The sequence below is a fragment of the Thalia democratica genome, chromosome 6, assembly GCF_965202585.1.
Source record: "Thalia democratica chromosome 6, ktThaDemo2.hap1.1, whole genome shotgun sequence".
In the NCBI taxonomy this organism is placed as follows: domain Eukaryota; kingdom Metazoa; phylum Chordata; class Thaliacea; order Salpida; family Salpidae; genus Thalia; species Thalia democratica.
The window spans coordinates 48,873,085-48,900,852 of NC_139170.1; the positions used below are offsets into that span (position 1 = coordinate 48,873,085).

Below are 27,768 nucleotides of genomic sequence, written 5' to 3' on the forward strand. Positions count from 1 at the left end.
ATTCAACCTCGTAATTTTTATTATAATTTGTGTGTGGGAAGGATTAATTCAAATAACTCAAAATTTTCTTCAACTTTTAAAACTACGTCAAAAATACTTCATCCAAAAATACAAAATTACTTAATAATAAACAATTTCGTAGAAAAAACACGAGTCTCGAATCAACACAAATATTTAAAATGAGTTTTTATTTAACACTTCCAAATCTGATTTTAAATAATTCCATCAATTTAAAAGCACAACAAAAGTTTGGATAACCAAACTAAAAAAATAGATAATTACCTAAATATTCGAAAGTAAACATTACCAAAAATAGTCCGATTCAAAGCGATACCATTTAACAAAGTTCAGTTTTTTCCTACATGTAATGTGTTTAAATTATTACAAAACAAATTGCTTAAAATGGCCAATAAACAAAATATTTATTACTCAATTTCTTCATCCATAACATCATCTAATTCACGACGTAATTTTCCAGCTTTAACAGCTTTCGTGAACACACTAAAATAAATAAAAAGTTTACTCAAAAAACCAGCTTAGTAAGTATACAGAAATTATTTTAGCTTTAGCTTATATTCAATTAAAATAATCTAAAGAAGTAAACTATTAAAAATATAACTAGCTATATAAATATAAAAAACTTATTTAATTGTACTTAAGCACAACGCAACCAAAAAATATAAAATATTAACGAAAAAAAAAACTTACAAATCCTTAAGTAAAAAATAAACACGAGACTTATTAATTTTTAAGACTGTTAAAAATAAAATTGTAAAAATCTACTTTTAAAATATTTGTTAATATATAAAATTATAAAAATCGACTTTTTAAATATTTGTTAATAAATAAACAAACTCGAGGTAGTGGGTGACGGACGCAAGCGAATCGTCGTTGCCAGGCACCGGGTAGGTGACCAGGGAGGGGTTGGCGTTGCTGTCCACCACCCCCACCGTTGCTATGCCGACCTTGGCGCACTCGTGCAAGGCGGGGTGTTCCTGGTGGGAGCCGGACATGGTGGAGAGGAAGATGCAGACGTCGGGGTAGGGCGTCGTTTCGGGATCCCCCAACTGCGGAAAAATGTTTTGAAAATTTTTTTACTCAAACATTTATCAGTATTGTTTAATTGCTTGTGTGCGTGAAATATATTTTAGATTTTAGTTATGTGAGTATTAAATGTTATTTAAACGTCGGGTAGGGGTCGTTCCGGATCCTCATAACTGATAAATTATTTAAAATAATAATTTAAAGTTAATTTAACAATTACAATTCATTTAATATCAATTAAATAAATCATTTTGTTCCATAAAACGTCTGGGTAGGGGTTGGTGTTTCCCAACAAATAATTAATTTTTTTGATTTATTTAATCAAGTATAATAAACTAGTGTTATTATTTTTGTCATATAACGCGTAGGGGTCAGGTGTCGTGTAAGTAGGAGAAAAAATATTTGTTTACAATTCATTAAATTGAAATGAAACAAAAATATTTTAGTTTTTCAAACTTAAAATGTTGTTGAACTATATTTTTGTATAACTACAAAGATTTTTAAAAATCTAATCTTGTAATCAAGTAACATATCTTTTATAACACACTAAATTAAAAAATCCATTAATTAAAATCTAAACAACCTTATTATTAGCGAAAAGAAATTAAAACAAAAAAGTAAACATTAAAAAAAGTAAAATACATCATTTAAATAATAAATAAAACAACCTTATTAAAAGCTAGTTTTATGAAAACACGGGATGCACTACTTATAAAAATTACATCAAATAAAATATTTTAATCAAATTTTGTTACTAGCAGTAAATATCAAGTAAATTTTTATTACGTGAACTTTATAACATATATAAACATAAAAAAACAATGAATAAAAAATTCAACCTTGTTATTGGCGAACAGTCCGGCGCTCCACATCCGGGTGTGGCTGAACTCACCGCAACTTTTAGCCGACAGCTCCACCTGGTGGCCGAACTGCGACGACTGGTGGACGAACAAAACCACCGCTCTCCTGTAAACAAAATTAATCTCCTGTAAACAAAATAAATCTCCTGTAAATAATATTAATCTCCTGCAAACAATATTAATCTCCTGTAAATAAAATTAATCTTTTTTCACAGCACGTGGGGGTAAAGGGGGATTTCCCCTAATATGATAATTTATTTATTAAAACAACAAACCTGTACGCCATGTGGGCGATGAAGTTCAGCGCTTTGAACAAGTGCTGCTTGGTTTTGTCCAGATCGATGATGTCGACTCCCTGCCTGCTGCCGAACAAGTACGGCTTCATGTGTCTGGAATGGAATTTGTTGAAATGCTTTTTTTTTAATTTAATCTGAACTAAAACAGTATAGTTTGAAAGGTATTAAGCAACTGTTTAAACAGCAAGTTTAGCTTGTTTTATACGTAAGTTGTAGAAAAATTTGTGCTGCTTTTCATAAGCTGCGAGTTACCGGTGGCTTAATCTTATTTGTTTTCGTCAAAACTTAAATTTATAATTTTAAACAGTTATCATTAATGCGGCTTCACATGTCTGCGAGATATTGTTGGAAGTATTTCGATTTAAAGTAGTTTCAATGGTTTTATATCCCATAGTTAGCAATATCGCCTCTTGATTGTCGAAATTAACTAGTAGAGGGGAGATACCTAACGGAAAGGGGCAATTTTTTTTAACGCAAATTTAGCGATTATGGAGTTTGTTGAAAACCGATTTAATAATTTTGCAACCAACTAACATGTATATTCTAGTTTAATTTAAATAAATTAATAAAACCAATGAAACAACTAATTAGAAAGATAACTAACAAACTTTTTTATTAATAAATACTCGAGTAATTTGTAAAAACTTATGAAAAAACTAAACTATGTATATATTTGACGAACAACAAAAGTTTGACGATGTTCAATAATTAATAAACGATAATTCGCAACTAACTCGTTTCTGTTTCCCTTGTAATGTCCGAAATGGCACCTGTTCTTGTACAAGTCCTCCAAGTTGGCTAGCTTTTCAACGTCGAAGTAGTCCCTGTACTTCAGTATCTCCTGTGACGTCACAACGTCGTCTTTCGCCTCCCTGACGACTTCTTGCTGCATGTCGAACCCGCTTGTGACGTCACTGTTAGCGAACGGGTTCCGAACCGAACTCAGTTTCAACGTCGCGGAGAAATTTCTCCTGTGTTTGAGCTGAGCGCTCACCCTGGGCAGCGACAGGAAGCTCATCATTTTTCTCGACATTTTTTTTATTTATTTTTCTAATCTGATAAAAAAAGTTTACTTTTCAAAACAGCCTTTGAATGTTTATGTACATAGTAAGTGCAGAAAAACAACCTAATTTTTCGTCTCAAAAAAATCTTTAAATTTCAATGTACACTATTTTTAAAATAATCGTAAGTTTAACTAATGATACTTACATTTATTTTGATAATATTGTTTAAAAAATATATTTGTGTCAATTTACCAAGCATCATTGAATAATTGTTCTTCAGGCATTGTTTTAAAATGTTATAAAAATATATAAAACCAATTGTTACCAATTTGAAAGTCATCAATAAAACAAAAATAATTCAAATTTACTGGCTTCTAATAAAAGAAAACTTTCAATTGTTTGATAAATGACTCAAAAAAGATCTAAAACTTGCAGAAGATATTTAAAAACACTGTAACAAAAAAGTTTTTAGCTTTTAACCATCAATGGGTAAAAACAGTAGACACGATAGATGAAAGTTTATATTTTGTTAAACAGAAAAGTTCTATACAAATGTTCGAGTAAGTTGTTAAATTTCATCGCTGATTTTTTCAAACTGATCCAGCAAATTTCTAAGGTCGCTCTTCTCTTTTTTTGTCGCCATTTTTTTCTTTTGTCTGTTCGTAGTCAGACGCTGGTAATATTTCTGCAACTGAAAAAGAGAACAAAAACTAATTAAGAATTAATTTCGTATAGAACTGAAATTTATTCAATTTTTTTTATTTGAAATCAAATTGTATACTGTTCAAGTAATTTTAAATAATCTATATTAAATATTTTACTGAGTAGGCTACATGGTTACTTTTTTAATATAATATTTTTTTCACCAAATATACTAATATAGGTTTAAAAATTTGAAGCTTAAAATTTTTACTACTAGAAAATCTAAATTGAACTTTAAAGATTTTACTGTTAATTTTATGGTAAAAAACACCACAAGAAAACGGTTATTTTCTTAAATTTAAATAAATAGTAAATTTAATAAGAACTTTGTGTCATCGGGCACACAAAAATTGTTCCCCAGAGTTGCTACTAAATGAAATCAAACAAATCAAAATACTATTAAACAAAAACGGTTATCCACAAGAGTTAGTTAAGAAAACAGTTCATTTACATGTGAAAATTTGGATAGAATAAAGACAATAGGACCGGATAAATGTGCAGTTACTTTAAAAATTCCATTCATTAATAAAAGCTCAGAGATGTTAGAAATGAAAATTAGACAATTAATAATAAATACTTATTATCCAGCGAACCCTAGAATTGTTTTAACCTCTTAGCCACTATCAACACCAGGTGGTAAAGATTCAGTATCAAAATTAAATAAAAGTATGGTAATCTACCAGTACATTTGCTGTTGTACAGCAAGTTATATTGGTTTAACAACAAGACATCTAAGGAAAAGAATAAAATAGCACATACCAAAATGTGTAGAAAATTTTTGCCTTTCAGATAAGAAAGATTATATACCGGTTAAGGTTTGAAACGCATCTAAACGTTCATTTATTGCAGAACATTTAGTTAATAATCCAACTTGTGCAAACAGTTATAATATAAATAGATTTAAAATTATTAAAACTTGTAGTAATGTTTTCGATTTGATTAAATTAGAAGCCATTTGTATTTGTTAAGGAAACCTGTTTTATGTCAGCAAAAATATTTTGACTATATGTACTGTTTCTTTATTTTCGTAATATTTTATAAGGATTGTTTTCATTTTATTTATGTTTAGTTTTACTGTAGATCAATTATAACGTAAATGAACTTATTTGATTTTAACTGTTACTAATTGTTTTTGTCTTTTTTAATCTTATGATTACTTGGTTACTATATAAGTTTGTTAAATGTTATTACTTGTTAGCTTTGTACTCTACTGATGAGAATTGCTCAAAATATATTTAGTGTTTTTGAAGTTGTGTGTCTTTTGTAACTTATTGTATTAAATAAGTAGTACAAATTTAGGTGTGTTCGTAGAAAAAAGCTATAAAGTGTGAAGTTAAAACAGTAATACTAATTCAAATTTTAAAACTAAATATTAAAATGAAAATTGATTAAAACTCTTAAAATTACAACAGTAATGTTTTACAACTGAAATATAAAAACTTAAACCAGTACTCTAAAAATGGAGTGCACAACTAGAAAAGTTCCATTTCTGGCTTCGCTTAGAATTAAAAACTTTTAAAGGTGTTGTTTAATACAAATACTAAGTAATAACTAAACTTATATTTACAAACACTTATTGCTTATTCAGCTAGCTGTGTTTAGCATCAACTTTAAGCAAAAACGTTCTCATCATAAAAAAATAGGATAAGTAGTGAAAAAGTGTTTCTTAGCATGTAATTTCAAATAATAACAACTAATTTACACAAATTCAAACAGTAAACACTAAGTAAAATATACATGAAAAAAAAAATTACATAGTTACAAGACATGTATAACACAAAACTATTATATTCATATATAGCAATCTGTGCTGAGCATAAAGGTAACAAAAGTATATTTAAATAAAAGTAAGCAATACAAAATAGTGTGTACAACAACAGATATGTGTAGCTAGTTGTGTTTAGCATCACATTAGCACAATAAGACCTATATAACAACACATAGCATACCTGTGTGGCCAATTGAGCTACTTCATTTATTTTCTCATATATTTACATTAAACAATAACACATAACACAGGGTTGCCACTCTTCGGGTCAAAAAATCTTCCCTGAGTAACCTTAAGCTTCCCTGAGTTTTTTTCAAAACCTTAAAATTTTATTATTCATTAAAAGATACAATGTTAATTCTTAAAATATTGAAGAACTAGCCGCAAGGCTTAAAAAAATTTAAATAAACACTTAAAAATAAGTAAAATTAATTGTTTTGAGCAAAATTTTTAAGCAGGACCAACTAAATCTCATTCTAGATAAAGAAAAAAAATCCCTGAGATTTTTTAAAAATTCTTAAAACTTACCTGAAATTTTTAGAAAAAATAAAAACTTCCCTGAGTTTAAAAAAAAAGAATCAAAATTCCCTGAGTCTCCCTGAGATTTTCTGTAACTTGGAAATTCCCTGAGTTCCCTGAGTGTGTGGCAACCCTGATAACAAGTAAATAAAATATTATATAAATAAACAACAAACCTGTGTGGCCAATTGAGCTGCCTCGTTTCTTTTTTCTTCCTTCTTCATTCTCGACGTGGCCGCTTGGTGGAGCTGCTGGAAAATATTGCACGAAGATTCGTTGAGAACCATCAACTCCTGCTGGCACCTCCTCATTTCCAACTCGATCTCATCCTCCTTACTCTTCTTCATTTCCAGTATTCCTGCAAATTTATTTATCAATTATTAATTATAATATTTTTCTTCATTTCCAGTATTCCTGCAAATTTATTTACTTTATCAATTATTAATTATAATATTTTTCTTCATTTCCAGTATTCCTGCAAATTTATTTACTTTATCAATTATTAATTATAATATTTTTCTTCATTTCCAGTATTCCTGCAAATTTATTTACTTTATCAATTATTAATTATAATATTTTTCTTCATTTCCAGTATTCCTGCAAATTTATTTACTTTATCAATTATTAATTATAATATTTTTCTTCATTTCCAGTATTCCTGCAAATTTATTTACTTTATCAATTATTAATTATAATATTTTTCTTCATTTCCAGTATTCCTGCAAATTTATTTACTTTATCAATTATTAATTATAATATTTTTCTTCATTTCCAGTATTCCTGCAAATTTATTTACTTTATCAATTATTAATTATAATATTTTTCTTCATTTTCAGTATTCCTGCGAATTTATTTACTTTATTAATTATTATTATATTTTCTTCATTTCCAGTATTCCTGCGAATTTATTTATTTACTTTATTGATTATTATTATATTTTCTTCATTTCCAGTATTCCTGCGAATTTATTTACTTTATTAATTATTATTATTATTATATTCTTCATTTCCAGTATTCCTGCGAATTTATTTATTCACTTTATCAATTATTATATTTTTCTTCATTTCCAGTATTCCTGCGAATTTATTTATTTACTTTATCAATTATTATATTTTTCTTCATTTCCAGTATTCCTGCGAATTTATTTACATACTTTTTTAATTATTATATTTTTCTTCATTTCCAGTATTCCTGCGAATTTATTTATTTACTTTATCAATTATTATATTTTTCTTCATTTCCAGTATTCCTGCGAATTTATTTACATACTTTATTAATTATTATATTTTTCTTCATTTCCAGTATTCCTGCGAATTTATTTATTTTATTGATTATTATTATATTCTTCTCATTTCCAGCATTCCTGCAAATTTATTTATTCAATTTATTGATTATAATATTTTTCTTCATTTCTAGTATTCCTGCGAATTTTTTTACTTACTTTATTAATTATTGTTATATTTTTCTTCATTTTCAATATTCCTACGAATTTATTTATTTACTTTATTAATTATTGTTATATTTTTCTTCATTTTCAATATTCCTGCGAATTTATTTATTCACTTTATTAATACGTTTTTTTTCTTCATTTCCAGTATTCCAGCGGGAGGTTTCAGTTGTTGGTTGTAATAATGCAACTACTTAAGTTTTATGAGGGTATTTGATTTATACTAATTTTAAATAATTTGTTATTATATCTATTATTTGTTACTTGCATGCATTATTTGAAGTTTCAAACTAATAAACTTTGATTGTTTATATTTTGTAATATATATGCCCTTCTTTATTTCCAAGATTTCTGGGAGGATTATCATAGTAGTTGTATAATATTTATGTCTTGGTTGGTATATAGTGCTTTTAACTTAAAAAACAAACGGCAGCAAAGCATACATTAATTGTATTTGCAACATCAGCTACTAGACTATATTTAAAATAACAAATAAACACCTTGATGAGCAAGTTCATTTTTAAGAAGTTGTTCGAACGCGTCAACAGAAGTTTTGTTCAATCTGACAACACCCCCTCCTTCTGTTAATCTTTCTTGCTTGCCTGCATAATAATATATTATTAATAAATATAATACAAATAATAATTTATATAATAATATTATTACAAATATTACAACACCCCCTCATTCTACCAACTTGTCTCGCTTGCCTGTGTTATCATATTTGTTTTACTATAGTTTATGAAAATATTTTTTAAATAAGCTTACATGCTTGTTTTGCACAATTAGTTTTAAAATTTTCAATACTTTTTTTAAACTATGCAAAACTTTTACAAAAGGGCATGCAGTGTAAAATAGTTTAGTAAAAAATATTTTAACTTGAAATAAATAAAACGTTTTAGACATGTAAAACGGTTAAAAATTAATTTCATATGATTTTCATTTCTGTTTTGTTTTAACTATTACAAAGTATAAACTATACGCAACTACTACTAATGATAACAACATAATAACAATTCTAACTTGGCTTGTACATGATTAGCTTTCTGTTAAAAAAGTACATAATAATTCATTGTGCTCATAGTGTTTCTAAAAAAAAATATTGTAAAATATGTTGTTATGAACAAAGATTTTTTTTTAATTATTAGTGATTTTTCTTTTTTTAAACCGACCAGTATTAGAAGCTATTTGTGATAGTTTTTCAGTAAGCATCCCATTCCTAAAAGAACATTTTGGTAGTTTTCTTCAAACAAACCACTGATAAAAGCTAAATGTTAGTTTTTTATAATGTTTTCTTTGAACAAACCGTTGTTGGAAGCGATTTGGGAAAGCGCGGAGTTGTGGGTCTTGTGGGTCGGGTCTTCGAGCATGGCCCCATACAGCCGTTGTGTCAGGTTGTTTGAAAATAAATTCGACAGAAACATGTCGTCTCCGCTGTTGAATGCTTATTGGTGAATAAAAATAACATAAAAAAATATATCATTTTAATCACGGTGCTAATTAAGAAACAAATAATGATTATGATACTTTTAGAGTTAACTATTCAAACAGATAAAATAAAAAATATTGTATTGAATGTCACTTATACTAAGCTTCGAAACTTATGAAAATTATCAGTGTATTTTACTATTAAAAATCTTAATATACAAATAAGCCTCTTTATTCAGACTATTTATTTACTTTAAGATAAATTTGATAAGACAACTTGTAAAATATATAAGTTTATTATACACTGTTTTATGAGTTAGCTGTTTTAATTATACTTTATGGTAAGATTTAAACAAAGCAATTAAAAAAAAACTATATTCTGATTGTTATCTAAAGATTAAACTAAATATAATTTTTATACTACTAAATATTATTTTTAAAATAGTTTCAAAACAAATCTAAACAGTTAAATAATAAGTTTAAAACAGAAGACAAACATGAGAATTAAACTTTATAGATATTTTAAAGCTAACCATTTATTTCTTCTTAATTAAATCTTTTTTTTTTAAAACTGTTTTAAATATATTTAAAATTCTAATAAACAATATACTTGAACTAATAGCAAAAAATTTCTTAAAACTATAACAAGAGCAAAAAATAAACATTATTTTCTTCATTAATTTTTAAAGTAGAAAAACTAATTTAAAAGTAAACATAAGTAACTCCCATAAAAAAACATATCATCACATATCTACAAAAGTACTCAGTCTAATTATGGTTTACATTATTTCAACTAACTTGTCGTCCAGTCTATTCGTTCTTACGGAATCAGATTTGTTGTCTTCCGTTTTCCATTTCTCTGTGTAACTCTGACCAAGTTCGGGTATCTGAAAAAAAAATACATTATTTGAAATAATTGACAAAACAAGTTATTAAATTATACAAATTAAGTAGTTTAAAGGTTCTTATTGGGAAATAATTAATTATCCTGAAAATTATTTAAACTTATTTTTATAGATAATTAAATTTTGATGTGCACTAAGTATTTTAATTATTTTTATTCTAGTTCGCTCATTCACAATTTTATTTGTTAAACTCTTTGACGCTGTGACAACTGTAAAGATCAATAAAGTATAAATTTAGTTAAAAATAAAGTTTAAAAAAAATTAAAAAGACTTAAACAATTTTGAGTTATAAGGAAGTTTTTAGTAACAATTGTATTTACTTTTTAAAGAATTAGTATACTGACTATCACAGTTAAACACAGATTTTTATTCAGACATTCTTTTTAATGCTGTTAATCTAAACAAACTTATTATTTTTAATTTAATTATTTTTGGTAGTTATTGTCATAAAATACATTTATAAGCTACTTTAAACTATTTATTTAAAAATTTTCAATTTAATAAGTATTTTACAACGTACTTTTATCAAATATATCTTTATTTCACTTGGTAGCTAAGTTTAATACTACATTTTTTGTATTATTCTTCAATTGTTAATTAATCAAGCATTAAGGGCATGGGGGGTAAACACACTTTTATAGTTTTTGATTTTGTTTTATATAGTTTTTACTAAGCTACAAAATGCTTTTTACAGATTTAAAAAATTCAAAATAATTTTTGAGATATAGCCGGTCAAAGTCGGAGGCAACAATAGGTTCCTTTTGGGAGGCGCAAACTAAAACAGCAAAAATAGACTATTTCACTAAAAATCTATCTTCTCCTACGTTTTTTGAGAAAACTACCTCAAAATTTCAGGAAATGTTTCTTGATATATTTAGAAAATTCTGTTAGAAAGAACTTTAAAAAAATCAAAAATAAAAAATTTATATAAATAATAATCAAAAGAACAGTTTTTTTTTTAGTTTTTATTATAAAATTTTTATTTTTTAAATTTTTTTAATTCTGTTCCGACAGAATTTTTTAAACATTGCATGGAACATTTCCTAAAAATTTGAGGTAGTTTTATCAAAAAACGTAAGAGTAGATAGATTTTTAGTGATTTATAGTTATTTGCGGTTTTAGTTTGTGCCTCCCAAAAGGAACCTATTGTTGCCTCCGACTTTGACCGGCTATATCTCAAAAATTAATTTGAATTTTTTAAATCTGTAAAAATCATCTTGTACCTTAGTAAAAACTACATAAAATACGATCAAAAACCAAAAAATCAATAATATAACCTTTATATTAAAAACAAAACTTAAAGAAGACTAGTGCACAAAATATCTTGACTATTTTTGTATTTAAAAATTTCTCCGCTTTCGATAGATATCACTAAGCTTCGTCAAAAAACCAAAATAGAATTGGATATTTCAAAAAAAAAGAAAGATATTCAATTTTAAATTTTATTGTTAATAATTGTTTATACATTTAGAACTATTTATCACTTATTTAATTTTTCAAACTTTAGGTAAAAATAATTAATATTTTAAATTACGATTTAGTAATTAGACTTATGTTTTAAATTAATAGTAAGATCTAAAGTTTGAATACTTAATATATCATTGACAATATTTCAACTTTTCAAATTTAATTTAATCTATGAAAATATTTACCAGTTGCGAGTGCTAGTTTTTAAATAAGTCAAACATTTTTTAAATTCGAAATTAATAGTAAAAACAACAACTTCACACCATAGGAAAAAAAGCCTTGAATAAATTTAATCATAAAAGCAAAAATGTTTAGTGTATTAAAAAAATTCAAGTAGTAGTTATATTAGTAAAAATTAGTAGAATTTTAAATTAAACAAACATTACAAGTAAAACAAGACTCATTTTTAACTCCCTTTTATAGAAACAGCATCAAACTAGCTGAAAGTTTTAGAAAATCAATTAAAACTCATTACTCTCACCTTGAATATCTCATCGTTCTTGTCCATGGGTTTGGTCATCTGCTCCAAATACTGCACGAACTCTGGGGTTATTGTGGGGCAGTACGGGTCAACGGACTTCCAAAACTCCTTGGGCGTGTCGTATGGCGTCACCACCGGTTTCACGTCATCGAATATTTCCTGAAAGCATAAAAAATTGTTAAGTTGAATATGTGTCAGCTTTAAGATGAATGCATTTTTTAGGTTACAAAAACTAAAACTTTCTATGAAATTTTCAACTGTGGTAAATTTAGTTTTAAGTTGACTGGTTTAAATTTTTTTTTCACATCTCCGAATACTTCTTGAAAGGGAAAAGTACTATTAAATACTAATAACAATAAATATTAAAAAAGTATATTTTAATATACTGTTTCAACCAAAAGGCTTTTTTAAGCAATAAAACTCTGCAGTTTGAATATATGATTAATTAGTGGACAAACATAATGATAAAAAGTATGTATAAATTAGTAACTAAATAAAGTTTCTTAAGCGAAATGAAAGTAAATACATATAAACATATAAGTATGGATAGAAGTTGTACCTTTAGTTATCATAATTTTGTATACTAAAATACTTTTTGCCTAATAACTTAACTCGCTCAATTCTTATTATTTTTCTTTAATTTTCCTTTAGAAATAAATATGAGCAATTTTAGTGTGCGAAACTGATTTAGATTGTTATTTTTCTCTTCCAAACAACAATAACAAGTTATCTATAATAAAACAAGTCAATTATAACATTAACATGTCCTATCATTAGTCACTGTTTGAAAGCAATAAAATAATCCAGAAGTGACCAAAAATTACATCAAGCTATCCTAAGTCAGCCTGAGTCAATAAAAAATGAAAAAAAAGTTCTGTTTATCATGCTTTAAAATACCTAAATCACTAAACTAATAACAAGATGAAATAATAAAAATATATTTAAATATAACAAATTGTGTGATTTATTTTGACTGTTTAAAGCATAATTCATAAAAGTTTGCTTCAAAACCCAACTTGCATCTTTATTTTTATTAATACAACATATATAACATTTTAAAACAGAACAAAATATTCTCAATAATAATCATTACAATAACATAATTATTTAAATTATCAGCTGAGAAATTCTGTTTAGCTGTTAAATAATACACTTATTAAAAAATGTTTTATAAAAAAGTATACTTTTTATCAATTAATTTATTAAAATCTGTAGTTTTAACTGAAAAATAACTTTAGCGTAGACCATATTTGATTTTTTTTTGGTTTTTAAAGGGGTACACATAAGCAAACAAAAGGCTAACTGTGCAATTAATTAGTCTAGTTTACCAAGAAAGGGGTAACTGAATTGTAAATGAAACACTTAGTTTTTGATCATCATAATGCACAATTATTTATAAAAGTATAAACAGCTTAATATCATATTATATTACAGCTTCATATTTACATGGGTACAAAACTTTTAGAATCAATTTAAAATGAAAGGAACTTTGAAGTTAAATATCATTGGTATAAACTACTGAAACGAACTATTTGTACTAAAAAAACAGTATACCGTAGTTCAAGTTACTTACAAGATAAATTATGTAGTTTTATAACTTTTTAACTTATAAGGTACTTTTTTTTTTAATAACTACCCTTTATTTATGAAAATATAATATTTAATCTCAATAAACTGTTATTCAAAACTTCAAAACAAACTTTTATAAGAAACTTTGATCTCCGAAATATATTTTTCAATTGCTGTTGTTTAAAAACAAATAATAATTGATCTACAAGTTGAAAATATATATCAAAAAAAAGTTTTGTAAGTATAAATATATAAAATTTTGTTAACTTCTCTGAAGTTTAACTCACTAAGTAATTACTTTTTAAAGTATTAACATAAGATTTTAAAAAAACAATTACAAGTGAAATGTAATAAAATTATCAGACTTTTTATTTTGCTAATATCTATAGGTAGGACATAAACAACAATTTATTTTGAATAATGCTTGTCAGGGCTGCAAAATGTTTTTTGCAAATTTTTTCCAGGTTTTAAAAATTACACGGTTTTAGGTTTATTTTTAGTTTAAAATTAAGTTTAAGGTAAAAAACTGTGTAAAATAGTATAACAACATTGAAAAGATATCTTATAGCCTCTTTAAAAGTGTTTGATGATGACAATTTTTTTTATCTATATGATGCACTTTTTGTGCTAAATCTAAACTTTACTATTTAACATGTAAAAGTTGTTCAAATTCCAGGTTTTTTAGTGATTTTTGTTCAAAATACCATGTTTTTCAAAAACTTTCAAATTCTAGGTTTATTAGCCTAAACCAGGGTTTCCCAAACTTTTTTGCTAATGGCCCCCTTTAAAGAGTTTGAAAAAGTAATGGCCCCCTTCAACATATAGATTACTCATAAACTACAATAAAATACACATAAGACTTTTTTTTTTGCTCTTTATCTGAAACTCAAGAATATCTAGTGTAAGTTTCTAAACTGCCATAAAATACACATCAGACCTTTTTTTGCTCTTTATCTGCAACTCAAGAATATCTAGTGTAAGTTTTAACTTATGGCCTCATGCCCCCCCTGTGGCTCCTTTACTGCTCATGGCCCCCCCTCTTCCCCTTTTGCTGCTCATGGCCCCCTAGGGGGCCACTTGTCCCACTTTGGGAAACCCTGGCCTAAACTGTTAGATTTAAGGTTTTTCCAGGATACCAGGTTTTTTGGCAACCTTGGTTTGTATTTGAGTAAAAAGTTTTTAAACTTACAGGCAAAGGTTTCGGTTTGAGTTTTAGCGGAGTGAACCTACACATCAGACTTGTATCAACAATCTTTGCCTTCTTAGAAACCGTCTCTGATGGCTCTTCCAAGTTCTTGGCTCTTTTCAGTTCATGTTCTCTCTAAAAGTGTTAGCAGTTGATAAAAATCATTCAAAATTAAAATGTATAGCACAATTTACAAACTAAAACTTTAATAAACAGAACTTAATAAATAAAACAACAGCTTTATAAAAATATATTGTTACAAATAACTGAAAAATATTAAGTTCTTAAATATATTTAAAACTAAGTAATATTTAGTATATAAGAAAAAAGAAGTTTTTAACTGATATCTAAAACAAAGTGTTAGAAAATTTGCTAAGAATTATTACAAGATTGAATATCAAAAAAACTTTTTTGATTGTTTAAATCTATATAAAGTCTTTGAAAAAAAAAAGACTTTTATATTTTTATTTTATTATGATACTAACATAAAACCCTTAATTAAAGTATGAGAAATCCAACACAAATAAAAATGTGCTTAATTTTAAATTCATACTAAGTTGCCACTGGTTGTTTGGAAATTTCTTCAAAGATTTTTTCATTTTCTTCCGGATTTTCCGACTTTATTCAGAATTTTTTAACTACAAGCTTTTTTGCTTTTAGCTTAAAATTAATCTCAAGATAAAAAGATGTTTTTTAATTATTTATAAGTACAAAACAGATACAATTTTGTAATTTTAAATGTATTTTGTTTCATTGCAACCAGTAGATGTATTTTTAATCAACTTTTTTTAATAATATTGTTTTAAAGCCTTAGCACAAATTCAACACTGATAACCTAACACAAATTACTACCTAAAGTTAATTTTAGAGTATCTGTTTGATTATATAACAAATATAGACTCTTTAGATCAGGGTTTCCCAAACTCATTTTCTAAATCGCCCCCTTTTCAGAAATTTGAAAAATAATCGCCACCCACGATTTAAAAAGTTAGTTTTTCTCGTGAGTACAAACTTTTGAGCCGAAAAAGTTGTGTTGGAAATGTAATTTAGTCTGGTACTTCTTATGCACGCACTTTTTGGCTGTGTTCAAAGTAGTTTACAGGGCTTGAGAAAATAAGTTACATTTGTTTTTTTATAAGCCCAGTAAAGTGTATTGAAATACTAAATTATTAAAAAGCATTTTGTAATCTGTAATCAATCCTGTTTAGATATGAATTGTTTTTAAACTAATGAAACTTTTAGATTAGTGTTGGACAACTTTGCTAGTCAGCAATTCATATTTGCTAAAATATATTTTCTAGTTTCAACTCGTTAAAAAAGTGTAACTGCGGGGTGCATAATTTAAAAATATAACATATAAGAAAATTTAAAAACTCGAGCAAAAATGTAATAAGATGATTTAGTACTATTGTGACCTAGGAAACATTATTGTGAACTGAAAACCAAATTGAAAGTGTATTTCAAGATATTAAGTATCAAAAAACAAAATTTTGTTTATTTTGCACAAGTAGTTTTCAAGTTACTTAGCGGGTGGAAATTTGATTAGATCTTAACCGTACGTTACCCATCTGAAATCTTAACTGAAACCTGACATTATAACAATCTCTCATATAACGAATTTCGGACATTTAGAAGTTAATACTAAGTAACTTATTTAAGCCGCACAAAATACTTAATTTATTTTATAAATAGACATATTCTAAAATTGCTATAATTACTATACCTCTTTCCTATAGTTATCTTTCCTATTAACAACCCAGTTGAAGTGTGTTGATTCGTTGACACACAGAAACATATGTTGGTAGAATAAAGGAAGATTACTGTATAATTTGTTTTTATTTATAATTACTATACTAGAGATAAAATAACTATAAAAGAATGAACAGTTTATTTTAAACATAATAAAATAAATATTAGAACATAATTTCTGATCTAGTTTTAGGAAGTTTGACTGACTGGTTGATTATCTTACATAAAAATTGGTTTCATCAACAGCTTTGCTTAATGCAGTAAAATTATTAATTTCAATGCTAAGATATATTATAAGCAAGTTAGTTGTAAAGTTAAAAACTTAATTTTAAACTTTAAACTATATGTTTTGTGGTAGAATACCATTAAATAGTATTTGACTTAAAATAACCTTTAGGAAACTAAACCTTAATTTTAATATTTTCTTTTTACTTAATTTAAATTCAAAAAAATATCAAAAGTTTTACAGTTAATTCTGTGAACAGAAATTAATCGATTAAAAAATTCTTTTATTTAGGTTAAAATTTTGTTTTGTAACTGTAGCATTCTTTTTGATGGCTTATTTAATTTTGTTTAAATATATTTTTTCACTAATTATTAGCCTATAATAATTTACCAGAAGAAAATAGTGAAAAGCTAAAAGCTAGTGTTGAACTATTAAAATATACAACACATTCTAGTTGCTAATATATTAAAAATTAAGATAAAACAAAAAACAGTTGTATTAATAGTAAAAAGTTCCTTGATATATAGATTTTTTTACAATAATAAATCAAGTTAGAAAATAAAATTGAGTTTAAGAATCTTTTAAATGAAAAATTTGAAGTCATTTCAAATAGAGATCTCAATTCTATACTTTTTTATAACCAAAAAAAATTTTTGAATTAAAAACTTTAATGGTTATCAAGGTTATTTTATTTTTACAGACTAAACAAGTAATAACGAAAATATGTCAAATAAATTTCTTTCAAGCAACTACTTTAATCACTATGCTATAAAAACTTTTAGTGTAATGTAAAACGACAAATATAAACTACAAAATTAACAAGGTCAAAATAAAATTATTAACAGATTTAAAACATAAACCATTTAACAAATACAGTAGACTTCCACTTGAGTTCGCACTTTGAACAAAATCAAAAAGTGCAAACTCAAAAATTATTACTATATTTTGTTTTACAAAATGATAAATCTAAATATGTTATATGCAATAACGTTATGAATAAACATGAAATCAACTAAAACATTAAACAAACATTCATTAAAAAAATAGATCTATATAAGTAGGGGTAGGGAGTACAGCACATTTTTTTGGTCATGTTGTAAAATCCATATGAGGAGTCTTGATTTGGATGTGTTTTGGTATCATCAGGAAGAATTTAAAAAAAAAATTCCTAAAAACAAAAACTGCACCCCAAAAAACTGATCTGGAACCCAAAAATCACATAATTTTTGATTTTTTGACTTAAATAGTAATAAAGTCACTCACACACGTCCTAGACTTATATTTTATATCTTAAATTAAAGCTAGTAATTATAGGCATACACTTAATGACATTTCAACTGCTTTTGGAATATTATGACGTCATAATCACACAAAATATGTAAATTTTATCTGTTAAATGGTGCGTTTTGAAAAATTAAGAAGCATAGCTGGTTGTCTAATCTAGTTAAAACAAAATATTTTAAAATAAAACTTTGTAGATATACTTACTTACCTTTAAAATTTAGGTGATGTTGTATGTATATTAATGGGATATTTGATGTCATAATTCATTTAGCTTTAAGTATTTAAAAATATCCTAAGAATGTTATTCAATTTGCATTACAACAACATAACGAATAACAAAAAAGTTATAATTTATTATAGGCAACATAATGTTGTATGGCATTAAACATTAAGTTAATGATTGCAAAATAAATAGAGACTAGTATAATAAAGAAATAAAGAACATTGCATAATAAAACGAACATTGCACTGTATCATTTAGTATTAACACTTGAGATTACTGCAAAATGACTGATACTTTTAAAAATACTAGTATAAAATAACTGTCAAATGATTGATAAAAATCTAACTGACTATATGTACATAATACTCATAAAAATACATAAAAACTACTTTTTAACTTTATGTAAAAGACATCTGTTCTACTATTAAATCTATTTGGACATGGTTTCTCAGCAAAAAAGTAATAGGTCTTTCATTAGAAACATCCCATTCCCCATCAACTTTACAATCAAGAATAGAATCTAAATGCAAGTTTAGCAAATCACGTTTAGGTGGGTGTTTCCACTTCGAATTTCTTCTGTCTTGAACTCTCATGAGGTGGTCCATCTTATAAGTCCTATCATCATTTTTACCTTCACACATAGCAATATACCATGTGTCTGATGACCCTTCACTAATTAATGTGACATAAAAATTCCCTTCCATAATATCTTCATTTTTTTTTCTTTCTGTATATTGGGGGAAGAACCCCCTACAATAAATAATGCATCAGTGTTTGTTGGTAAAGAACATAGAGAGCACTCATCGTATTCTGCAACAAGAGCACAAAAGTTTAGAAGTCTTTCTTCGTGAGTATTACCATTAACTTTAAAAAGTTCTGGATTGTATAACACTTTAGATTTGTGAGACTCTCTAAAGTAAATTAACTCATTACGAACAATAACTTCATTTCGATCAGGATGAGATTTTAAAATAGAACGCAGCTCTTCCACGCTCACTACAGGCCCACCCCAACTTTTACACAGTTTGAGACGTTTCTGCACATATTGATCCCTTTTTTTCCCTTTTTCAATTTTTTCATTTATCTGTTTGAGCTTTAAATTTTTTTGATCTGCTACCCACCTTTGCTCCATCTCATTCAGAAATTGAACAACTTTATTAATTTTTTTTTTTCATGTTTAGTTTGAAAAGAATCAGATATAAGTAATGTACAGTCATTTTTTATCCCTTTTGCTGTGAATCGTTGGTTTCTAAACTTTGCCACTGCTGCTCGCCTTCCAAAACCAGCAAGGTGTCTTTCAGATTCCAAGTTGTTTGTTGGGAGTCCAACCAGTTCTTCATTTCTTAATAGGTTGAGCTCAGTAGCACGTGGTGGATTTGACAAACAAAACTTTCCAAAACCATATTCTCTACCTGTTTGGCGATCAAAAACTTGAACGGCATGGAGACACATCTTCTTAAGAATTTTACAACATATCTCAGAAGTTGGGTTTAACACTTTAATATGTGGATAATGTACAACATAGGCATCCAAAGTATTCATTATTCCATTGCTGAGATCTTTGTATAGTTTAGGAAATACTTTGAGAAGGTCTTGTTGAGAGCTAACCTCAACAAAGTGTAAAAATGGTAGTGTTACCTTGTGAGTAAAGTAAGAAAGTGCCTCAGTCCAGTCATTAGAAATTCAGAGTCAAGCAGTAGTTTGACGACTTCCACATGCTGGTTGCTTAGGTGCGTTTCATTTATAAGCATGCGAATAAACGGAAGGCTTTGCAAAATAGATGAGGCAGAATACCCAAGTTTGGTAAACCTGCCTTCGTGATAGATTGCAAGGCGATTAACTTGGTTTTCTCTGTTTAAAATGTAGTCAAAGAGATCTGCTTGATTTGTAGTGTGCGCTGACTTTTCATGACTGACCAAACTTAATATTGATGAAATTGCACACTCAGTTATACTTTTTTTCCTTGCAAAAATGGTTTAACCAATGGATTTAAAGCTTGAAGCTTATTTCGAAAATCTAACTTTGATTCTATTTTAGCCAATACTGTCAAGTTAGAACGATCAAAGGCCTCCACTGGATGGGATTTGCACAACAAATGAGTTGGTGGTGGAACAGTTGATTTAAAAACTTTAGAAACTTCCTCCTCAATGGTTAAGTTTTTGCTAACAGAATCTGTCATGATTGAAGTTGTATTTTGCCAAAGCTGAACAGGTTTAGCTGATTCTTGGGAAGAAACAGTTAATTCAGACAAAATTTGCATATTTTGTGTAATTATGACGTCATAATATATCAAAAGCAGTTGAAATGTCATTAAAGGTATGCCTATAATTATTAGCTTTCATTTAAGATATAATATATAAGTCTAGGACATGTATGAGTGACTTTATTACTATTATTTATTTTAAGTCGAAAAATCAAAAATTATGTGATTTTTGGGGTCCAGATCAGTTTTTTGGGATGCAGTTTTTTTTTTTTTGGAATTTAAATTATTTTTTTTTTTAATTCTTCTTAATTCGACCAAAACACATCCAAATCAAGACTCTTCATGTGTCTAGCAAACATCACCCAAGTACTCCCTACCCCTAATATAAGCTATTATATATTATGTATTTTTTGTTTTATTAGTACTTAGTTAGTGGTAGACTTTATTTAAGTTGAATTTTAAAAAATATATTTGCACTTTTTTTGGGTAAAAATTGCGAATCCAAGAGTAAGTCTATCATAATTAATATTTATTAGGCATTATGCAAACCTGTTGTAGAATAAATAACTTAATAAAATTATAAAATGGCTGCTTAAATACAATATAAACTAGGTTAACTAAGAAGTATTTTAAAAGAACAAATAAGAAAAAAAACTTTCATAAAATAATGTCTGCTACTGAAGTCTAATATAATGCGAAAAATGAGGTTCATGATTGCTTGCAAGTTTTTCTAATCTGATCTTATTCTAATCTAGATTAGACTTTTTGCTCAAGATGTTGATAATTGAACTGAAAGCTTTCTCAACAACAACAAAGGAAAAACTATAAACAATAATCTAAATTCCTCTCAAATGATTGGATACTTTTGCCTTAGTTTTTGATTAGTCCTAAAGCTCTCATTTCGTTCTTTGAAAAAATTTACTTTAAGTTTAAGGTCAGTTTGTAAGTCTGAGAAAGTTTCCTGTAAGTCGTTTACTTTAAAAAAATCTGCCTCGAAGAGATCCATATCTTTATCTTTATGATAGCTTTTTTGTGTCAAATCGAAATGTTACTACTTAATATGTTGAAATTTTTTTTTATCCAGATTTTTTAGTTTTTTTTTGCCTAAACTGTCAACTTACAGGTTTTTCCAGGTTTCTAAGTAAATTGGCAACGCTGTATAGTTTTATTTCTTAGTCTAACTTAGTGACTTTTCAAAAAACTATTGGAAATATCATGAGGTGATAGTTAATAATATATAAAATCCTTTTTTGTTTAAGTTTTACCTCAAGGTCAAATATTTATTAGCAAGCTAAAATTAGTAAAATAGCAAGGTAAAAAGTAAAAATTTTATAACAGCCCAAAATTTTAAAATTGCCCCCTTTTCGCCCCCTTACTAGTTATTGCCCACCCTTTCGCCCCCTTACTAATTATTGCCCCCCGACTCACTAAAATCGCCCTCAGGGGGGCGATATTGCCCACTTTGGGAAACCCTGCTTTAGATGCTTTTTATAAAATACAATTGATGATCAATTTAAAAGTTACATGTATAAACGTAAAACCATATTTCAACATTGTAATAATTATAATAAACAAACTTTTAAAACAACACTTAAAATAAGAAAGAATAACTCAATAAATACATTTTTATATAAATTACTTAGATTATTTAAAGAGTTTCTACACATTAGAATACTACATCAGCTGTTATCTATACTGAAAAAAATCACTGTTGCTTGATGATTCTTTATAACTTAAAGCTTTGTTTTTAAAATAATTTTATGTTCAGTTTTATATACAATGCAAGATTTATTAGTTTATAAAACTATCAAATTAAATCTTTTTCTACTTAGACTTATTAAAAATATGAATTCAAAGTAAACAAAAACTAAAGCAGTTTCTAAACTCTAAAATATTTTTATTAGATAATTGTTTTTCCTGTTTTAAAATAGGTGTTTATAACTAGTTTTTTAAACTACTTTAATTTAGTATACTTTAAAGTAAAAAATAACAGTGTAATTAACATTGTTTGAAAAATAAATAAAACAAGTCAAATATTCCAGGATTTTTTTTTTCATTATTGTCAGATATTAACAAAATTGTTTAGAAATTGAGGTTTTCTATTATTTTTGTTGAAAAACTTCCTATTCTTTCTTCACTTTTTTCAGGTACTGCAATTATGTTTTCTAGGATTCTAAAGTAAATTGTCACCCGGTACATATAGAATTATACAAAGAGTTATAACAATCAATATCTTTAATATTATGTTCTTTAAAGTTAGCAATGATTTTTTTATCAAACCTTTCTATCATTGACTGCTTTAGACTGGTGCAGATCATCAAACGACTTCTTTACTTTTGTGGCGTCAACAAGGATCTTTTCCAGGTCGATCATCAAGTTATCAATCGACTCCTCTTTCAGCCCGTCGGATTTTCCGCTTATAACTAAAAATTAAAAGGTTTTAAAATAAAACTATAAAATGGCCACAAATTAAAGGCTTAAAAATCAGAACTTTAAGGTAACCAACAAAACACACACTAACTTTCAATGTAGGTGTTGAGTTTTTCATAGTCTATCAGAGTAGAGCATGGAAAGCTTGTGTAGTTTGATGACATAACTTGTTATCACGAGTAAGGTAACTGAAAATATTTTTAGTATGGTCATTTCTTTAAGTTATTGACATATATAACATTTTTTTAAACTTTGTTTTGTGTTTTTATTTTGTATTTGTTAATTTTAGTTTAAAATATCAAGTTTTACAACAACTTTTAGAAAACATAAAGTGGTTCATTTATATGTTGTTTTACTGTAACAATTTAATCTACAGTTCTTATTTTAACACAACTTTAAAGAAGTATAATTCCATTTCAACAAATATAATTTTCCTACAGGCTGGTTTTTTATAGTTTTTTTTCAGGTATCTGATTTTTTAAAATAGAAGTTTTCTTGTCTATTTTCTAGTAGAAAATTAAACTCAGGTAGACAATGTTTTTATTAGTACAAAACTAGTGTTATAATATAATGCAATACTTCTTTAAATTCATTTTATGATATATAAAACTTTTAAAAATATATGTGTATATATATATATATTAAACTAAAATGCACAAAATAAACTTTTGCGTGGAACAACTGTTTTTGCGTTCAATACGCGTCTTCAGCCAAGTAGTATATTTATTTTATAAATATAATTCAATATATTTATTTCAAAAGTTTATTTATATATATATAGAAATAAGTTGATTAACTACCCTAAATTAAATTTTTAAAACAGAGCCCACCTTAATGGATTTTTCAATAAAAAAGTTTATTACAAGACACAAAAAACTTGCAGAACTCAAGTATTGTGCCTACGCACTACTCAACTGCAAAACAAGTTCAAAATAAAGTACAAAACAAAACATTCAAATAAAAGTTTAAAATTCAAGCATAAATACATTATGGCGTAATTTTAAAACTGTTAAAATCATGTTTTTATCTTTTTCAATTTTCTGTTCACATTTCTAGTCACTCACTGATGTTTTATGAATTTTTGCCCTCTTCATTGTCGATTTGGAATTAATTTTTGCACAAGCAGTTTTGCATGATTTTTAACAGTTTTTAAATTACGTCATAATGTATTTATGCTTGAATTTTAAACTTTTATTTGAATGTTTTGTTTTGTACTTTATTTTGAACTTTTTTTGCAGTTGAGGAGTGCGTAGGCACCAAACTTGAGTTCTGCAAGTTTTTTACATCTTGTAATAAACTTTTATATATGTTTCACAAGCATAAGCCTACTACAGTTTTTTTACCTATGTAAATAACAATCTAATGTTTTTCAATAAAAGTTATAATATATTTTCACTGCAACTCTTCAGAAACTTACTTTAGATATTTGAAATAAAACAATAGTTTTTTAACTAAAAAAATAAGCTTCTGAAGAGTAACAGTGAAAGTATATTAAGGGCATAGGAGGGGGGTAAACACCCTTTTTTGGTTTTTGATCCTATTTTATATAGTTTTTACTAAAATACAAAATGCTTTTTACAGATTAAAAAAATTCAAAATAATTTTTGAGATATAGCCGGTCAAAGTCGGAGGCAACAATAGGTTTCTTATGGGAGGCGCAAACTAAAACAGCAAAAATAGACTATTTCACTAAAAATCTATCTTCTCCTACGTTTTTTGAGATAACTACCTCAAACTTTCAGGAAATGTTCCTTGATATATTTAGAAGATTCTGTTGGAACAGAATTTTAAAAAATTAAAAGTTTTATAACAAAAAAAACTAAAAAAAAAACTGTTTTTTTTTTGTTTTTTTTTTTTTTTAATTTTTTATTTTTTTAAATTCTGTTCCGACAGAATTTTCTAAATATCTCAAGGAATATTTCCTGAAAATTTGAGGTAGTTATCTCAAAAAACGTAGGAGGAGATAGATTTTTAGTGATTTATACTTATTTGCGGTTTTAGTTTGCGCCTCCCATAAGGAACTTACTGTTGTCTCCAACTTTGACCGGTTATATCTCAAAAATTAATTTGAAGTTTTTAAATCTGTAAAAAGCATTTTGTACCTTAGTAAAAACTATACAAAATAAGATCAAAAACAAAAAAGAGTGTTTACCCCCCTATGCCCTTAAAACTTTTATTGAAAAACAGTGGATTGTTACATTTATATAGGTATAAAAATATATTTTTTTTGTTTTCTACATTTATTTATCATCTTATTTAAATTTAAATATTTTTATGATAATAATAGTTCAAAATTTAAGGTTTTTGAGTTACTTCTGTTTGAATTTTTTTGTTTTAGATGTAATGGCTACCATGTACCTAGTAGTAAATATGTTTAACAATAATTAGGTTTGTTTGATCACAATAAGACATATAATTTGTTTGAGTATGTTGAGATAGCAACTTAAGCTGTTCTACCATTTTAAATATCAGACATTGTTTGAATAACAACTTTAATATCAATACTTATGTCTTTTTTGATACTGTGAAACAAGTCTTTTATAGTAGATATTGTGCGACAAAAAAAAAAGACATTGGAATATAAGTGACCAGTAATTATACAATAAGTTACACAAGACACACAACTTCAAAAACACTAAATATATTTTGAGCAATTCTCATCAGTAGAGCACAAAGCTAACAAGTAATAAGATTTTACAAACTTATACAGTAACCAAGTAATCATAAAGTAATCAAGAGATTTATTAAAGACAAAAGCAATTAGTAATAGTTTAAATCAAATAAGTTCACTTAAGTTATAATTGATCTACAGTAAAGCTAAACATAAATAAAATGAAAACAATCCTTATAAAACATTACAAAAATAAAGAAACAGCATAGTCAAAATCTTTTTGCTTACATAAAACAGGTTTCTTTAACAAAATACAAATGACTTCTAATTTAATCAAATCGAAAACATTACTACAAGTTTTAATATTTTTAAATCTGTTTGTATTATAACTGTTTCCACAAGTTTGATTATGGCAGAACATTTAGTTAATAATCCAACTTGTGCAAACAGTTATAATATAAAATTATTAAAAGTTGTAGTAATGTTTTCAATTTGACCAAATTAGAAGTCATTTGTATTTTGTTAAGGAAACCTGTTTTATGTAAGCAAAACGATTTTGACTATACTGTTTCTTTATTTTTGTAATATTTTTTTAAGGATTGTTTTCATTTTATTTATATTTAGTTTTACTGTAGATCAATTATAACGTAAGTGAACTTACTTAATTTTAACTGTTACTAATTGCTTTTGTCTTTTATAATCTCTTGATTACTTTATGATCACTTGGTTTGTAAGTTTTATTACTTTTAGCTTTATACTCTACTGATGAGAATTGCTTGAAATATATTTAGTGTTTTTGAAAAAAGACACTCAAAATATTTGGTCCTAGGACCTGGTGCACGAAGAACCTTTTGGTTATCGAGTTGCACACTAGGATACCTTTTAACGTCTTGTCCAAAACTATTATGTACATGATTTTTCATAGTTGTATGTGTAGTAATTTGGTTTAAAAGAAAAAAATTGTTGGTCATAACTCTAATCAAAAGTACACTGTAAATGAACAAAATTGATTCTAAATTCACTAACCATTACTGTAACTTAAGGGCATTAGGGGGTGAGTCTTATTTTCAGAAACTTTACACTATTTTGTGTAGTTTTAACTAAGCTATAAGTTGCTTTTTCACAGACTTTTAATATTTGAACTATTTTTGAGATAAAGCTAGTAAAAGTTGATGAGCTGAAAAGATTCCTTATGGGAGGCAAAGCTAAAATATTATATGAATAAAAACAGGATTGCCACTCTTTGAGTCAAAAAATCTTCCCTGAGTAACCTTAAACTTGCCTGAGTTTCCCTGAGGTTTTTTTCAAATCCTTAAAACTTTATTATTCATTAAAAAATTACAATGTTAACTCTAAGAATATTGAAGAACTAGCCACAAGGCTAAAAATAATCTAAATTAATAAGCACTTAAAAATAAATGAAATTAACTTTTTGAACAAAATATTGAGACTGGATTAACTGAATTTCATTCTATATCTAGAAAAAATTTTCCCTGAAATTCAAAAAAAAATTTTTATTTTCCCTGAAGTTTTTAGAAAAAATCAAAACTGCCCTGAGCTAAAAAAAAAATCAAAATTACCTGAGTTTCCTTTAGATTTTCTATAACTTAAAATTCCCTGAGTTTCCCTGAACTCCCTGAGTGTGTGTTAGCCCTGTAAAAATGAACAAAAATATCCCCTCCTACGTTATATACATAAATATCTCAAGTTGTCAAGAAACTTTCCTAGCAATACTTGAAAATTTAGATGTAATTTAATGTTTCAAATTTTAACAATTAACATATATACAATAAACAAAGAAAATTTTAAAAAAAATTATCAAAACCAATTTCTATAAATTATAGAAAACAATAGTGTAGTGCCTAAGGCAAACTACGTTTTTTATTGATAACCTTGGCAGTATTAGGTTTAAATAAAAGTGCACACTTCTTTTTAAACTAACATTTACTATTTGAATACTAGAATTATACTAATTTATACTTCTAGGTTTTTCTTTTTTTATTACCATAAATTTAAAATAGCTCAAAGTATTGTGAAAAAATTAAATGGTGTGCAGTTGGACGACCAACAGGACCAGACCACTTACCAGTTTACTAAGCATAGATGTAAACATTAAGTTTCATGGTTTATGTTTTATATATGTAAACCTTTTTGTTACTTTTCATTATATATTTACAAAAGTTTAACCATTCCTGTATATATGTACTTTCCCTCTAATGAATAAATTGTATACTACTGTTTTAAGGAGAGAGATAAAACGAAAAACAGCAAAAAAATTATTAATTTTACTTTTTTTTTGAGATATCAAACCAAATAAAATTACTGTTGTCTTACTTATTCGTTGTATGCTTTTTTATACTAAAATT

At 26.6% G+C, this 27,768-nt stretch overlaps 2 protein-coding genes across 2 annotated transcripts; both read right to left on the reverse strand.

Moving 5' to 3' along the window:
- Nucleotides 1–154: 154 nt before the first annotated feature.
- LOC145837918 (small ribosomal subunit protein uS2m-like) lies at nucleotides 155–3,343 on the reverse strand. Its single transcript, XM_082945407.1, has 5 exons — nucleotides 2,935–3,343; nucleotides 2,180–2,293; nucleotides 1,884–2,010; nucleotides 856–1,067; nucleotides 155–501 (listed from the first exon to the last, which is right to left on the reverse strand). The coding sequence occupies exons 1-5, from the start codon at nucleotides 3,231–3,233 to the stop codon at nucleotides 426–428; spliced, it is 828 nt and encodes a 275-aa protein (XP_082801533.1). The 5' UTR covers nucleotides 3,234–3,343; the 3' UTR covers nucleotides 155–425.
- Nucleotides 3,344–3,563: 220 nt separating this feature from the next.
- Nucleotides 3,564–27,537, reverse strand: LOC145837917 (transcriptional adapter 3-like). The gene is made up of 10 exons (XM_082945406.1): nucleotides 27,489–27,537; nucleotides 22,883–22,979; nucleotides 22,642–22,784; nucleotides 14,680–14,811; nucleotides 11,922–12,080; nucleotides 9,867–9,955; nucleotides 8,947–9,074; nucleotides 8,141–8,242; nucleotides 6,370–6,551; nucleotides 3,564–3,895 (listed from the first exon to the last, which is right to left on the reverse strand). Exons 2-10 carry the CDS (start codon nucleotides 22,953–22,955, stop codon nucleotides 3,773–3,775), a joined length of 1,131 nt encoding a protein of 376 aa, XP_082801532.1. The 5' UTR covers nucleotides 22,956–22,979; nucleotides 27,489–27,537; the 3' UTR covers nucleotides 3,564–3,772.
- Between the last annotated feature and the right edge of the window lie 231 nt (nucleotides 27,538–27,768).

What these genes read in the sequence shown, in the direction of transcription:
- LOC145837918 (XM_082945407.1), bottom strand. Translation starts at nt 3,233, where the DNA reads ATGTCGAGAAAAATGATGAGCTTCCTGTCGCTGCCCAGGGTGAGCGCT. An exon ending in ATCGCCCACATGGCGTACAG is followed by an intron (nt 2,011 to 2,179) that starts GTTTGTTGTTTT and finishes TTTTGTTTACAG; the next exon opens with GAGAGCGGTGGTTTTGTTCG. An exon ending in GACTGTTCGCCAATAACAAG is followed by an intron (nt 1,068 to 1,883) that starts GTTGAATTTTTT and finishes ATTTTTCCGCAG; the next exon opens with TTGGGGGATCCCGAAACGAC.
- LOC145837917 (XM_082945406.1), bottom strand. Translation starts at nt 22,955, where the DNA reads ATGTCATCAAACTACACAAGCTTTCCATGCTCTACTCTGATAGACTAT. An exon ending in AAGCAGTCAATGATAGAAAG is followed by an intron (nt 14,812 to 22,641) that starts GTTTGATAAAAA and finishes TAACACTTTTAG; the next exon opens with AGAGAACATGAACTGAAAAG. An exon ending in CCAAATCGCTTCCAACAACG is followed by an intron (nt 8,243 to 8,946) that starts GTTTGTTCAAAG and finishes ATTATTATGCAG; the next exon opens with GCAAGCAAGAAAGATTAACA.